The 15962-nt window shown below is 55.2% G+C and overlaps 4 protein-coding genes across 4 annotated transcripts; 2 read left to right on the top strand and 2 right to left on the bottom strand.

The window, feature by feature from the left end:
- Positions 1-1354: 1354 nt before the first annotated feature.
- Positions 1355-8327, bottom strand: CMQ_7062 (polyketide synthase; the record flags this gene model as incomplete). The annotated part of the gene is made up of 4 exons (XM_014314067.1): positions 1355-2197; positions 2266-7253; positions 7303-7866; positions 8030-8327. 4 exons carry the CDS (start codon positions 8325-8327, stop codon positions 1355-1357), a joined length of 6693 nt encoding a protein of 2230 aa, XP_014169542.1.
- Positions 8328-9145: 818 nt separating this feature from the next.
- Positions 9146-10167, top strand: CMQ_7522 (duf341 domain containing protein; the record flags this gene model as incomplete). Its single annotated transcript, XM_014314527.1, has 4 exons — positions 9146-9187; positions 9242-9568; positions 9627-9725; positions 9784-10167. The coding sequence occupies 4 exons, from the start codon at positions 9146-9148 to the stop codon at positions 10165-10167; spliced, it is 852 nt and encodes a 283-aa protein (XP_014170002.1).
- Positions 10168-12070: 1903 nt separating this feature from the next.
- CMQ_7226 (uncharacterized protein) lies at positions 12071-13308 on the top strand (the record flags this gene model as incomplete). The annotated part of the gene is made up of 2 exons (XM_014314231.1): positions 12071-12441; positions 12495-13308. 2 exons carry the CDS (start codon positions 12071-12073, stop codon positions 13306-13308), a joined length of 1185 nt encoding a protein of 394 aa, XP_014169706.1.
- A 388-nt stretch (positions 13309-13696) lies between these two features.
- CMQ_7491 (umta methyltransferase family protein) lies at positions 13697-15261 on the bottom strand (the record flags this gene model as incomplete). Its single annotated transcript, XM_014314496.1, has 6 exons — positions 13697-14333; positions 14394-14450; positions 14522-14642; positions 14851-14876; positions 15049-15086; positions 15151-15261. The coding sequence occupies 6 exons, from the start codon at positions 15259-15261 to the stop codon at positions 13697-13699; spliced, it is 990 nt and encodes a 329-aa protein (XP_014169971.1).
- Positions 15262-15962: the final 701 nt, after the last annotated feature.

Raw genomic sequence — 15962 nt, 5'->3', positions numbered from 1 at the left:
AGGGCGTCGGTCTTGTGGCTAGTGATCTGCGTGATGTATTTAGCTAGAAAGGAGTACATGGTGCGCCTTCCATGGAGCAGAGTTCACTGGGGCTATTCTCCACCTTTATTTTTCTGATTAATGGGAGTGCGCCCCGCTGACATTAGTCAGAATGGTCACAGTGCGCTCCATTCTAGAGCTTGACAGATCTAAAGCTGTGGTAGAAGTTTTGCGTGTCCGCAACCCTTACAATACTACGAAGACCATTAAGTGGACTAGACCTGATAATACTTAAGCTTGTGTCGGGCCTCGAATTTAAAAAGGTACAAGGGGGGGGGGGGGGCGGAGGAGGGGTACGTTGACCCCTCCTCTTATCTAGTTAAGAGACTCAGTCGAATACACACGTTTTCAACTTTGGCGTAAGTTAGAATGCTGGTGCCTATTTTATCTTGCCTTCTTCTCCTTTCGTCCTATGTCGCCGTCGTCACGACAATTGAAGAACGTAAAAAAATGTTCGTTTATTGGCATACATACGATGCCGCAGAGGTTTGCTGGATAACTGGAACAACTTGGGCTTAATAGAGAAAAACTAACAGTTTCTACGAAAGCATTTACCACGGCGTAAGTTTACGCCCAGGAACTATTAAAGATGTTCCTGCGATATTACGGCTCATGGACATCGCAACGACTTGGCTCGTGAAGAAAGGGCAAGCTGGACAATGGGGTACTAAAAGACAGTCGGACAATCCTGCCAGGATCAAGCAGGCAACAGAGAAAGAAGAATCAGGCGGGACGTGGATTGCGGTAGATACCAACTTGTTGACTGAAAGCCCATACAACTCCACAGACAACTCTGAAGAAGGCGCGGACCTTTCCATAATTGATGGCGTGGTTGGGGCCTTGACGGTTGGCCAAGCGAATTCATACGTCCATGCAGCGACCGAACCAGAGCTGTAAATTCAGTTCCTCGTGACAGATCGGGCTTCTAGCGGCAGAGGAATCGGCACTCTTCTATTGGACAAAGCGAGAGCACTGGCTCGCGAGGCTGGCGTAGCCCTACTTCGAGTCGACTGTTATGCGGGTGGAAGCGGGGGTTTAGTTCGATACTACGAGTCTCAAGGATTCAAGCGGATGGAGGCTTTCGAGGCCAACGGGTGGCCAGGGCAAATCCTCATACAGAGGCTCGACAAAGATGTTTTACCTTCTGCCCCTTGCAGTTGACTACAATAGTGCAGATAGGGCCAGTCAATTATAAGGACAAGATGCGCATATGCTGACATGGATACCAGAGTAGTACCGTACATAGTAGTAGAGGACGACAGCGATACAGGATTACTAAGCAAGATATAAGAGACATAGCAGGACATGCTCCAAGCTACGACTTTGTCTGGGTAGCCGTACGCTTCTTGATGATGGTTGAGGCCAAGTTGGTGAGCGAGCCGCTGGTCAACAGCTCGAGGACCTGCAGGTTGGTGGCCAGCTCCTTTGTGATCCAGTTGCGCAGCTCGATGGCGTTGAGGCTGTCGAGACCGTACTTTGTGATGGGGGTGTCGGGGTCGAAGTCCTCGGCGGGCACCATGAGGATACCGGCAAGCTTAGAGACCAGGCCGGCCGTGACGACGGCCACGGCCTCTTCTGGGCTGGGAGCACGACCGAGGGCGACGGCGAGGGAAACATGCGTGGCTGCTGAGTCAGCACCAGAGGCAGCCTGGGTAGCGAGCACGGCATCGCGCAGGTGGGTGAACCTGGCATCGGCGGCAAAGTAGGGCATCTGGTCGGCGGAGGAGCCAAGCTTGAGGCCGGTCATGCAGTGGCTGGCACAGGTGCGGTGCAGGTCGCCGGTGAGGGCGGCGCGGAAGAGGGCGAGGATCTCGGCCTCGTGGATGGTTTCGCCGCCAAGATTGCGCAGAACCTCGTGCTGACGGGCGGCATCGGCACCGTCGACGAGGTAGCCGACATCGGCCACGGCAGTCAGGTCGAGGGCAGTGGCCGGCAGACCCTGCTGGAAGCGGTGACGTGCAAAGGCGTCGAGGAAGGTGTTGGCAGCAGCATAAGCAGCCTGTCCTCGGTTGCCGACGATGCCGGCAGCCGACGAGAGCAGGACGAAAAAGTCGAGCGGTGTGTCTGACAGAATGTGGTGCAGGTTCCAGGCGCCGGCCACCTTGGAGCGGATGACGGCATCGTAGTCGTTCCAGGTCATTTTTTCAAAGAGAACATCCTATCTGGTCAGTGTTTGTTCTTTTCCCTTTTCTGCGTGTCTCTTTTACTCTTTGAGTGTGAACTTACCCGTAAGACCATGCTCGCGTGCACGACGCCGGCAATAGGCGGCAGCTCCTTGGCGCAAGACTGGACGACACTGGTGAGACCGGAGCGGTCAGCCACGTCGCAGGCGCGCACGACAATGTTGGCGCCTTGGGCGGCCATGTCGCGGACGAGATCGGCGACGGGCCCATCGACGAGGCCGCGACGCGAAAGGAGGACAATGTGGCGGGCACCCTGGGCGACCATCCAGCGAGAGAGAGAGCGGCCGAGGCCACCGGTGCCGCCGACGAGGAGGTAGGTGGCATCGGGACGGAGCAAGCGACGGCCATGGATGCGGTCATGGTGACGAGACGGGTGAACGGCGCGGACCTGTTCACCTGTCCGGGGCACGACGACGAGCTTGCCGGTAGTCTTGCCGCTCTGCAGCAGACGGAAGGCCGTCTCGATCTGGGCGACGCCATAGACGGAGATGGGTCCGATGGCCGAAACGGAGTTGGCGGCAAAGAGCTGCATGACGGCCGAGAAGGTCTGGGCCATCTGGCGGGGCCGCTCGGTCGCGAGGACGGTCAGGTCGACCGAGTGGAAGGAGGCGTTCCACTGGAAGCGGCGCATCTCGAGCCGGCTGTTGGCGGAGATGTCGCGCTTGCCGATCTCGATGAAGCGGCCAAAGTGCGCCAGACAGTCCCAGGATTCGCGCAGAAAGTCGCCAGCGAGCGAGTTGAGCACGACGTCGACGCCATGGCCATCGGTGGCCTCGCGCACAGCCGTGCCAAAGGCCGTGTCGCGGCTGCTGAAGATGTGGTCGGCCGGGATGGCATAGCGGTCCTGCAAGAAACGCTTCTTCTCCGGGCTGCCGACTGTGGCAAAGACCTCGGCTCCGAGCAGCCGGGCCAGCTGGATGGCCGCCTGACCAACACCGCCAGCTGCTGCGTGGATCAGCACGCGCTCGCCAGCTGTCAGCCGGGCCAGCTCGATCAGCCCATAGTGCGCCGTGCAGTAGACAACCGGGATCGAAGCTGCCACGTCAAAGGCCATTTCATCGGGAATCCGGGCTGCACTTGTCGCCAGACACCGCGCCACACTACCGTAGGCCCCCTCGGTCATCGCACACACCCGGTCACCTGGCACCAGGTGGCGCACAGCCGTGCCTGTCCGCACTACCACGCCGGCACACTCGATGCCCAAGTATCGACTCGGCAGCTGGCCCATGGCAATCACCACGTCCTTGAAGTTCATGCCCGTCGCCTCGACCCGCAGCTCAATCTCGTCCTTGCCCAGCTCGGTCGGCTCGTCCTCGGCAAAGTACAGCGTGTCCAGCGCTCCCTTGGTGCCAATGGCCAGCTTCAGCTGTCGTCCTGGCTGTGCAAAATCCTGCGTGTATGGTGCTGACCCGTACAGCTCTCGGTGCACCAGCAGGTTCGTCTCGACGTCGTCCACGATGCGCGGCACTGCCAGCCCGCCATCCTGCTCTGCGTACTCCATGTCGGCGTCCTCGCCCTCCGTCGTCGGCCGGAAGATGCGACCAAACGCCTGCAACACTAGGCTGACCTGTCGCTCCGTCTGGCCTGACGGCCGTGGATCCAGGTCGATCGTGGCCACGCGGGCGGCCATCTCTGACCGCAACGTGCGTGTCAGTCCCAACGCCATGCTGCCGGTCGGATTGGTCGCCTGCATATGGGCGCCTCGTGTCACCCACAATAGCCCGGCGGCCGTCGTGGCCAATGCCTGCAGTCGGCCAAAACGGTCGGCGTCGAGCTCGGCTAGCTGCGGCCGGTCGAGCTCACACAAAATCACGTGACTGTTCTGGTCTGATGTCGCCTCAGCCAGTTTCTGCACGACCGGCTTCTTATTTGTCTTTGTTGCGACAGCAGCGACGAGACAGGCAAGCACAGGATCCGTCAATGGCATGTCTGACACGATGGACACGGCCATGTCGGCCCAGACAGGCTCGCCGCTGTCGTCGTCGTCTAGCGGGGCCGGGACCGGCGACACGTAGCCGCTGTCGGTCGAGTCAATGGACGTGTCCGAGATCCGTCGACCAGCCAGCGGGACTGGCTCCCACTGCAGCTTGTAGCAGAGCTCGCGCGGCGTGTCTTCGAGCGTGGCCTCGCTCTTGACCGGCACCATCTGCAGGCCGGCCAGCTGGATGACGGCCGCATCGTTCTGGTCGACAGCCGTCATGTCAAACTCGGCCGGCGCTTCGTGTTCGAGGTCGAGATCCGGCTCAGTCTCAGCAGCCATCCGCAGACGCGATCCCGGCAACAACGGCGACGTCGTGCCGCTCAGGATACGAAGCTCGCGCATTGCTGCCGGCATGTACAGCGTGCGCATGCCACCGCTCCGACCGGCACCCAGCAGCGGGAACGACAGCTGCAGCACTTGGTCTAGCAGAGCCGGGTGCACGTGATATGCGGATTCGTGTTCCATTGGCATCGTGGCTGCCGTGTCGGCCACGTCGACGATGGCCGCTGAACAGACGTTGCTGGCCCGGACATTGCGCAGCCGCCGAAACGTCGGTCCATACGTTGCCCCAACATCGTCGAGCTCGCGGTAAAAGGCGTCGACGTCTACCTTCTCGTCTGCTGCTGTGTCAGCGCGCTGGAAGCTGCGCCAGCCCATGCCGTGATGTGCCGTGCTGACGGGGTTCGTCGAGCTGTCGCCACCGGCTCCGGCTGCCTTGCGTGTCGACACCAGACCACGGCAGTGCTCCGTCCATCCAGGCCCCGATCGCCACGATCGGATGCGGAACTCGTCCCACTCGTCCGAGTAGGCCCGCATCGACTCGGCGTACGGTTCCATCGACAGCATCACCTCGTAGGCCGTCTCGTCGTCCATGAGAAGCGGCCGGGTGACCTGCACCTCCCGCAGCACGAACTCGCAGCCCTCGTCGGCACCGGTCTTCCGCATGGATGCCCGCTGAGCCGCGGCCTCTACGGCCATCGCCACAAAGCCGGCAAAGGGAAAGGTCGTCAGCGACTGCATCGTGTGGTCGCGCAGCCACGGAAGATCCGCCGTCCGCAACACGTTGCGCCACGTCGGCGCCAGCTCGTTGTTGCTAAAGTCGGCCAGCAGTCCCAGCAGATCGTGTCGCGCAAACGGCTTTCGCCGGTGCTGCTCCGACATGCGTGACTCGCTCCAGTACCGCTGTCGCGACCAGCCATACGGCGTCAGATCCGACAGCAGCGTCGGCTTCCCGTCCGTCACCTGCAGCTGCTCCTCGCCGTTGATCGCGTCAAAGTCCACCGTCTGTCCGCGCATGCACAGCGTCGCAGCTACCTGCAACGCCGTCGTCGTTGCGTTTTGGCCACGTGACAACGCTGACACGTAACCAATCTTGTGTCCGTTTGATGGCTGACTAAGCGTCTTTAACGTCTGCTGGATCGGACCAGCGAGAGCGGCGTGCGGTCCGATCTCGACGAGCACGTCCGGCCGGCAGTCGGTGCAGAGTGCAGCCAGGGCAGTCGAGAAGCGCACCGGACAGGTCAGGTTGTCGACCCAATAGGCTGGCCCGAGGCTGTCGAGGCCGACCTCGTGGCCCTTCAGCGACGAGAAGAAGCGGACGTCCGACGAGGAGGACGAGGCCAGGTCGCCGATCATCTGAAGGTACTCATCGGCCACCAGCTTCATGTGAGGCGAGTGGTAGGCCACATCGACCTGCAGCTTGCGGTTGAACAGCTGCAGAGCCTCGACCGCCGCTGCGAGCTCGTCGATAGCTGCTTCGTCTCCCGAAGCCGTGACTGAGCTGGGAGAGTTCTCGCAGGCCACGACGACGACGCCGCTCTTCATGCGCTGTGCCAGCGGCAGTACCGTGTCGGGCCCTGCGCCGACGGCCATCATGGAGCCGCGCAAGTGGGGGAACCGCTCCCGCAGCCGCAACACCACCTGTCCGCGCTGATAGGCAATGGTCATGGCAGCCTCGAGCGAAAGTGCTCCTGCTGCATAAGCCGCACCAATCTCGCCGCTTGAGTGGCCTGTCACGGCCGTCGGCCGGATCCCCCACGACCGCAACAGGTCCGTCAGGCCCAGCTGCACGGCCGAGCAGATCGGCTGGCTGATGTGTGCCTGGCCTACGCGTGTCGTTTCTTTGTCGCGCTGCAGCTCCTCCATCAGAGAGAAGTCAGCACCCAGTCGCTGCAGGCACGCGTCAGCCGCCCGCACTGTATCGCGAAAGACCACGTGCGACTCCAGCAGCTCGCGGCCCATGGCGTGCCACTGTGCCCCCTGGCCTGTGTACACAAACGCCAGCTTCGGCGGTTGCTGGGGCCGGCGCACCGGCTTCGTCTCGGCTGCGCTCAGCACCTCGACCAGCTGTCGTCCTGACGATGCCACTAGGCCGACTCGCCATCCCAGCTGCGATCGTCGCTCGTTCAGCGTGTAGGCCAGGTTGCGCAGCAGCTCCTTCTGGAACACCTCCGGGTGTTGCTCTAGATACACCGTCAGCTGTGATACCGCCCTCCGTGCCGATGCCTCGTCGTTGGCCGACAGCACAAACAGCCGTGGCCGTTCCAGACCCGAGCCCAGGTTCTTCTGCGCCAGCTCAGGCCGGCCGCTACGTCGTGGCGCCGGCTCCAGCACGCAGTGCGCGTTGGACCCGCCAAAGCCAAAATTGTTGACGCTGATGTAGCGCTTCTTCGACGGCCATGGCCGCTGTCTTGTCGGCACCTTGGCGTGCCACTCGTCAAACGGAATGGCCTCGTTCAGCTTCTCAAAGTTGACGTTGGGCAGCAGAAACCGCTTGTCCAGCATCAGCGACGCCTTGATGATCGAGATCACCCCGCTGGCACTCTCCAGATGGCCCACGTTGCTCTTGACCGATCCCACATACAGCGGCTGCTGTCGCGTCCGTCCGTGGCTGAACACGTTGCGGATCGCCGTCGCCTCGATCGGGTCGCCCACCTTGGTACCGGTGCCGTGCGCCTCCACAAAGCCCACGTCCTCTGGCCGGATCCCTGCAGACGCGTACACCTCCCGCATCAGTCCCTCTTGCGCCTCGCCACTGGGTGATGTGATGCCTTTGTTGTCAGCACAGCTTGCAGTGAAAATGGTGGAAGAGATACATACCAACCGTCCGCCCATCCTGGTTGACACCCGTGTTCACAATCACAGACCAGATCCGGTCATTGTCGCGGATGGCCTGGTCGAGAGGCTTGAGAATCAGGGCCCCGGCACCTTCGCCGCGTGCGAAGCCCGACTTGGCCCGGTGATCAAACGCATACGTCTTTCCCTCGTCTGAGAAGAGCCTGGACAGCGACATGGACACCCAGTCGCCCGGCTGCAGGTTCAGATGGCAGGCCGCCACGATCGCTTGTTCTGATTCGCCATTGCGGATGCTCTGTACCGCTTGGTGCAGCGCGTACAGCGACGACGAGCAAGCCGTGTCGACTGTAAAGCTAGGTCCGCGGAGATCAAAATAATGCGAGATTCGGCCCGACTGGATCGACTGGTGGCTACCCGTCGCGTCAAACATCGGCGTCTGCTCCAGGTCTCGAAGCGTGCCAAGCCGGTAGTCCGACGCGGCGCCGCCCACAAACACGCCGACCTTTTGTCCGATCAGCCGCTCCTTGGGTATGCCTGCATTCTCCACTGCCTCGTATGCACACTCGAGCAGTAGCCTCTGTTGGGGATCTGTGCGTGTTAGCCGATGTTTGAGACACAAGACGAGCGGGCCGAATAATCGAGGACGGAATGAAAGATCAAGCAAGGAAGACATGAAACAAAGAGATAAGCTCGAACCAAGGAGGTGACAAAACAAAACAAAAGGCAGACGGAAAACAGACACGGAGCGTACCCATCGCTTCGGCCTCGGCCTGCGTGATATTGAAGAAGGGCGCATCAAACATCGCTGGGTCTTGATCAACAAAATACCCCCCAATCGTGTTGAATGCCCCCAGCTTGGCCGGGTTGGGATGGTGGTACGCCTTTTTGCTGAACCGCTCATCTGGCACCTCCGACCAGCCACATCGTGCGCGAGCCAGCATCTGCCAGAAGTCATCCAGCGACGACACATTGCCCGACAGACGGCAGGACATTCCCACCACCGCGATGCGCATCGGCGACGCCGGCAGCTTCTGCTTAGTCTCTTGCATCCTTATTGTCTGTATCAGAGCAGCGTCACACGATTGTTTGATGGTATAATGGTATAAACGAAGTAGAGTAAATTTGCTCGCTGTTGTGCTCTCCAGACTTGTCAACAAACAGGTTCTAAAGCAGCGAGGAACTCGTCTTTATATCCCCGTTCCTGGACAGCGACCTAACTCTCTAGGCATCACAAAAAGGCGCACATACCTTAACTCTTCCTTGCCGCTACTTGCTAACTCCTGTTTCAACCAATCTTCCATTTCTCCGGCTAATATTCCCATCCACATCCCTCATCTCATCCTCATCCTTATCTCCAACCGTTCCTCTTTCTTCATGCCGTCATTGGCTTTGCTTCTGCAGAACGAAATCTGCCGGCCTGCGCCAGACCCAAGTCTCGTCTCACTTTATTCAAAACAGCCCGATCGATGGTGATAAGGGGATCAGCCGATGTTCAGCCTAGGTACTGCCCATTCTGGTTCATCTGCTCCACCCTTGCTGCAATGGCTTCGTCATCCTCATCGTCCAACTTCCATCCGACATTCCAAACCATGGGCGGGATAAGCTCTGAGACAGTCGATCTTAGTACGATACAACGTAACAACTGCTACTACGGGCCAACCTCGGACATAATCAAGACAAAGGATCGCTCAGGTTGGCGCCGTGCACATCGTATCCTGCCTCGTAGTTGCAATATATAAGCCTTCATCCCTGGCCTTAACGCTAACTATTTATCTGTCCTTCCTGTATCCTTGTTCCCACAACTGAGTTCGTGACTGTTCATTCAGCCGGGGCATTCGAAACGCTTATCTCTCCTCCCCCTCTGAAGATGAAGTTCCTCTGTCTCCCAGGCGCCTTTGGCAGCGCAAAGGTTCGTCAAGGCTGGGTTGTGCTCTCAGAATTTGCGTACTAACTCAGTCCTCAGAATTTCAAAATCCAGCTGGACCCCTTTGTCACAGAGGCGGAGCGACAGGGCACTGCTCGCTTCACATGGACGCAGGGAACGACAGAGGCGATTCCGCCTGCCGGCTTCGAGGACTATTTCGGTGCCGGTCCTCTGTATCGCTTCATTGACTATGACGGCGTCAAGGCGTATGATATTATGGAAAGGATCCGATACTTTCCGGAAGCAGAGACTGCTGAAGACACCATCAGATTGCTGATGGATGACTTTACCGGGAATGCCATTGACAGTGTCAAAGATACAGTGCAACGATTGATTGATATAATCGATGCTGATCCTGAAATTGAGGTAAAGTACACACGCAACTCAATTCCACTTCCGACAAGACGGCTCACAAAGTGACTAGGGCATCCTTGGATACTCCGAAGGAGCAACTACAGCTGCCACTGTCGTCCTGGAGGAGCGACACCGGCTGCAGAACGAGGGCAGGCCCAGACGCATCAAGGTGATTTTCAAGAGAGACCTTTCCCCGTGGAGGGAACCCCGCTGACACCACCTTGCAGCGCGCCATTTTCTTTGCAGGATGGGCCCCACTGGCTATCGTGGACGGCAAGGTCAAGGTCTTACTGATGGATGAGAGCGAGGATGTGATAGACATTCCCACTTTGCATGTGGTCGGATGCAACGATCCATACATCCAAGGAGCCATAACCCTGTTCAACATGTGCGCCGAAGAGGAAGCAGAAATTTTTGATCATGGAAAGGGCCATACAGTCCCAAGAGATCAAAGAACAATCTGGGAGCTCTGCGATGCCATCGGCCGACTCGTGAAGAAGGAATGCACCTGGGGCGAAGACAACATCACCGCGACCGGAATTTCTCTAGACGCTCTCCAGGCTGATTTGGCCAAAGATGTCGCCGTGACGAGAGAAGGTGTTGTTGTTTAGTAATAGGCTGAAGTGGCATGCTCTGAGCTTAGTGTCCTCTGATTCTAGTTACCCCCGACTATAAGATCTTGCCTTTGTCTAGAAAATGTACTCGAATATTGGTAGCGAGCACATAGGACGTGAGCAAGATTGGCCTGCGACTCATGGTACGTTTTGTGTATCATCCATATGAATGACGCAATAAGTGCAGTGCCCCGATAGTAAGATACCACGGCGAAATAGTGGATAGTGACGTTTTCGGTGAGGATCTTCGGTTTCGATGATGATGGCATCTTGCTAGAGCATTAAGCTGTGTGTCTCATTATAATTTTGATCGCAATCTGTGTTTCCACCTCATCTCCTGTCTCACCATAAAACATAAGCACCTTGCTGGCTACATACTACTCAGCTCCTCCGAGCAAAGCAACTAGATATCGCCTACGATACCGCCTACAAAATCAATCTTCGCAGCTATAGACGTATAGACTTTTCAATCTACGCCACTCCTTGGTCCTCTCAATAACCTAAACAATAGTTTGAACTAGTAATAGTGGAGGTCGGGTAAGGCTTTTAGCTTTGACAAACTAAACTACGGAGTACACCTTACTAACTGCCGGTCTACCGGTCCACGTACTACCCGTATCAACCCCACTTTAATGGATACTCGAAAACGCGCTCCACTAGAACACGTAAGGAGAGTGCTCCCTTACATAGTTAGATAGTTAGGAAGGTTGGCGTTAGGTGGCTAGCCAAAAGAGAGAGAGAGACTATGCGGAATTTTAAGCGAGATCTGCTTACTTATTGAGATGCTGTTTTCGTACAAAGACATTGCGCAAGACTGTAGATGATTGCTTAGTTTCTATGTGAGATGCGCTTTTCTAAGCAAGAGGGACGGGAAATGCTCCCCTTGCATACATAAGTATTGAGTGGGGAAGGCATAAACTGTTCGGCTTTGATTGGTCAGAGAGTTAGGGCCGTTGTATGGGACTTGTCCTGATTTTATCACTTGCTGGCCGATTTAAGACTATGGAAAAGAAACTTTCTACCGGCTATTCTTGCCAATTGCTGGCTAACGAAGCGGCGTTACAAACGCCGGATGTCAAACGTCGGTGCGGTAACAATGTTGTCATAACAGTAGCCAGTTAACTCTACGTAGTGCACAAATTAACCCAGAGCGCAAATATACCAAATTATAGGTGCCTAGCAAGCGTGTGAGAGTACTCGTATTGTTGAAGTTAGGTACTTCCGAGTTTTGCCGACGTGCCCGAAAATCCCCTCTAAATAGCGCCCTGCGCCGCAGAGGATTATAGCCGTTATAAAGCTGTCTTTAGCGTTGTAAAAGTAGCTAATGCCTCTTTACTTAAGACGAACAGTTGCGTACCAGTTCATTCTAGCCTAGTTCGTCCGAGAAAAAGCACTTGTACCAGAAACTCCGTACATACTTCGCTTCACAAAGGATGCCAGCGCATTCCGTCTTAAGCACTGACAAGCGAATCAGAGCGGCAATGTCTTTTCATTCTCTCATCAGTTTAGAGGCATCACAACAGCTCGCTAAAATGTCAGGATCACTGCTATTAATTCGTATAACAGGTATCCATAGTACGTAACCTCTTGGCGCAAGCATCTCCTCATTTATTGGACAGCCACATAGTCGCATCGAACCAATTACAACCATGCAAAAAAGCACAGCCCAAAGTACCGAGTAAATGCGAAGTATTACGACATATGCGGCCCGAACACATCCGCAAAGTCCGTTTCTATCTCACAAACTACAAAAAGCGAGAAACTAAACGTCATCAACTTATCAATGCATGTTGGTAGATCATCCTCCATGCGTCTCTACATTCTGCTAGCCTGGTGTGATCTTTCAATTGTTCTTTCGCAGACTTAATCAGTTCAGCCTCAACACATCAATACCCACAACATGGCATCGCAATCCGCCTCTCGAGCACTTACAATTTCCGCCCTGCTGGCTTGTGCCGGTTGGGGTGGCTACAGCGTTGCCATCACGGGGATACGCAGTGGCATGTTCGCAGCCATCGAAGCCAGCATTGGCCGTGCTGACCCATACATCCCGGGCGGCCCGGCGCCATATCGCACACACTTCACCGGTATTGCCGGCCTCGATCGACACCTGCTGACGCTCGTCTCCTTCTTTACGTTCATCATCGATGGCCCTCAGACGTGGTCCACTACACTGGCCTTCTGGTACCTCTGGGCGCATCTCTGTGCGGGCTGGTGCCTCATTGCACTCGAAGGCCGTCGCCTGGGAAATAGCGGTTTGGCCGTCCGTTGGTTCGTCTTTGAACTGCCTTGGACTGTCTCCTCCTTCTTCTGACCATCGCTAGGACCACCGCTGTCGGCATCATCTTTCAGAACATCACGTACACCGTCACCGTACCTTTGTACCTTGTGCTGCACATCCTCACATCGCCCATCACAGCGGCCTCATCGCTTCCAGCAGATATCGTTGCGTCCAACATCGCCGTCGACCCGTTCGACTCCGCTGCCTTGCCGCTCTGCAACGTCTTGGCCTATGTTGTCCCGGGCATAATGATGCTTCTGCCTTCTCCAGGCCTCGTGCACCCCCTTGCCCACTACGCCTGGAATTCAGGGTGGCAGGTGTTTCCTGCCACTCAGAGTCTCTTCCACCGACTTCTGCGTCTCACCCTGCTGCCTTCTCGCAACACCAGCACGATTCTACGTCAGAAGACAACGCCCGACTCTACATACCTGTACGTGCTTTTTGTCAGCCTGCTCAGCCAGATGGCACTCATCGCCGTGGCCGTCACGCCTGCGCGCGCTGTGCCCAACGCGTTGGCACCCGTGTTTGCTGACGTAAGTCTGGCTTCGGCGTTCGTGCCCTCCTGGCCGAGCAACTCGCCTGTCATCGACACGACTGCGGCGACTATCGCACCCCACGGCTTGGCTGAGGCAGTCAAATTATTCCTTCAGTGGGATGTTTACTGCGGTGGTACGGCTGTCTTAGTGTGGGCAATATTTGTACGTGGCCAGACTCAGGCCAAATTGAGCATTGCGTCAGTCTTGCCAAAGGTCGCGTTCTGGACAGCCTGTGGTGGACCGCCGGCTGCTGCTGCAATCTTGCTTTGGGAGCGGGACAGGGAAGCTGCGGCGGGTGAGCCGAGGAAAAAGATCCTATGAAAGGGGGATGTGGCTGACTGCTACGGACAAAACAATTGTATATATGAAGGCCTAAGCTAAGGCTGAAATGCTCAAGCTGGGGCATTCCTATGACTTGGGTATCAAAAGTTTCCCCCAAGGCTTATGCAGACATACTCTAGGAGGACTCAACGTTCTTTGATTCTGATTGTCTCTCTTCGATTTGGCTTGACGAGCAATTATAGTAAGCAGTTGTTCGAAAGCCCTTTGATCTGGAGTAAATGACAGATCACCAAATAAGTCACGTCGTTCGGCCAGTTGCAAACATACCACTTCCGATATAGCCTAACCATCCACTTTGCTTTCAACCGCTCTTTTATGTTATGCACAAATAAGAAACACAAGAGTGTCTAATATAGCTAGTCATCGATCATGGCTTCTTGCCCCAAATGAAATAGACAGGGAGATACAGATGGTTTTCCGGGGTTTCGAGGTCCTTCTTCACCTTAGCAATAAGAACAGCAATCTCATCCTGCGTCCAGCCAAGAATGTTACAAAATATTCCCGGTGTGTATGAATCGATGACTTTCTTCTCCTGAACGATCTGGTATCTGCCGATCTCTTTTAGATGTGCGTCTTTAGGCCAAGCACCTATTGGAATCTTCAGGCGTATTAGTACTGTCGGGTCCGTAAAGAGGAATTTTTCACATACTATCCGAATATCCTGCTGGACATCAATAAAGCCCGCTGCTTTGATTTTCTCAAGCCACTCCGGTGTCGAATCAAGGGGCTTCCCAAACTTTCTTGCGCCAGCACAAATATTTTCCATCCAAAACTGCGCATCTTTCGCCTGTTTATCCGTGCCGTCATAAGAGAGAAATTTTGCGTAGACAGTCTGTATTTCAAAGTGTCCGCCTGAAGTTAGGTTTTCGAAAGCCCGGCGGAATAGCTGGTTGGCATCGCCTATACAACCTCCTAATTCACGGGCATGGATGTAATCAAACTTTCTACGGTATACCCATTCCTCTTCGAAGTCATCCACCTCGAAGGTGCAATTAGGAGGGGTCCTACAATGTCAGTATCACTATAATGATGAATATGCGTAAAAAGTAACCACTTAAACATACCACCGAGGCTGAATGGGGCTTAGATCTGTACCGATAACTTCTGCGGATGGGTACTGACTATAGATCACGACGTAGTCAGTAGCCTAAACAAACTTTAGACTTCAAGTCTTAGAACCTAAGTGACTAACTCAGCAAAGTCCATAGACCAAATGCCGGTGCCAGTGCCTAAATCAAGAACGCGCTGAGGGTGTTCGCCGATAGGTGCTAGGTGGAGTTCGCCGTTAAGAACTAGCCGGTAGATGTGGTGTCCTATATCCATTCTCTCTTGTTCATCATCATCGTTGGGCTAATAAGCCGCATGTTAGGCAATAACCTTATTTTTAAAAGAAAAGGGAAGCGCGGGGCAGAATATTACCACTAAATAAGAGCCCTCTCGAAAGGCATGATAGCGACGACCGTTCTAGACCGTAATGCTTCATGTTAACGTTACAAGCAACGTGTGCTGCGACGTTTGCACGTCGGTTCAGAGGACGGACCTGAAATCTTTGAAACGATTAGCCATTGATTATCTACAGACTGTAGTCATTTATAGCGCCCCAATGCGATATACTTGTAATTCATAATGCTCGAGTTCAAGGACGAGACAAAACTGCTAGATGCCTGACTAATGAAATGGTCAGAAATGTTTCACCAACCTATCGACACCAACACTTACGAAGAACCGTCATCGTAACCCGGGTCATCGTCACGTTCCTAGAGGGGTAGTGAGTGTCTGCGGCTAGGGCTCACATCAGCGGCTGTAGTAAAATCGACCCACGTCATCAACCTGAATTGCCTCCTCCTCTTCAGTGGTGCCTTGTGCAACGGCGACTGGAATCGGACTCAAGGCCATAGCCAAAGTCGCGCTCGTGGTAGGTACGTCGGTCATTGTTGTACAAATGAAAATGTGCCAGAGAGAAAGCAAAAGGCGGTGGAAACCCCGATATGATTAGGCTGACGCACCTCTACAACTATATGGGGTATATATGTTATTCCACCACGAGGTGAGGTAGGATGAGATGGGGATCAGGCGTTTAGTAAGGATACAAAGTCCGAGGTCGGGAATACGATGGCGTGGTGTATGAACAACAGGGACGCAATATTTCACTGGTTAGGCTTAGTTCAAGGACAAATTTATGATATGTTCCAAGTGGCTTGCTATACGGACGGGATTTCGGGGTGGATAGCTTGGCACTTGCTTTTTATGGTAAGCTACTCCGTTATCCTAGTCTTGTTCCGGGTCCGAGCTTATCCATTGCTACCTGCCAACGGTCAGTGGCGCAGTTGAGGTGCATGCGAGACACGATATACTGTTGACAGGTCAGCCGGACATGCTGACAAAAGAGGCTAGATGCAGCCACTGCACGGTCCTAAACCCGGCATGTGAATTTCATCCTCTATCCTTGTGACTAGGCCTGCCTGAGATGAGGGTGAGCCTGTCGAACGGACAACGCCAAAATGGGTGGGGTGTGCACGTTTGTGCCGTGTACTTGTACTTGTAATGGGTGAATATATGTAATGTGTGGCGCAGGGGACTATTCAGAAAGCGTTTTCATGCACGTCGGCATACCTCGGAATTACCTAACCATA

The sequence above is a fragment of the Grosmannia clavigera genome, assembly GCF_000143105.1.
Source record: "Grosmannia clavigera kw1407 unplaced genomic scaffold GCSC_173, whole genome shotgun sequence".
NCBI classification, from domain to species: Eukaryota; Fungi; Ascomycota; class Sordariomycetes; order Ophiostomatales; family Ophiostomataceae; genus Leptographium; species Leptographium clavigerum.
This window is presented reverse-complemented; position numbering and strand designations above follow the sequence as displayed.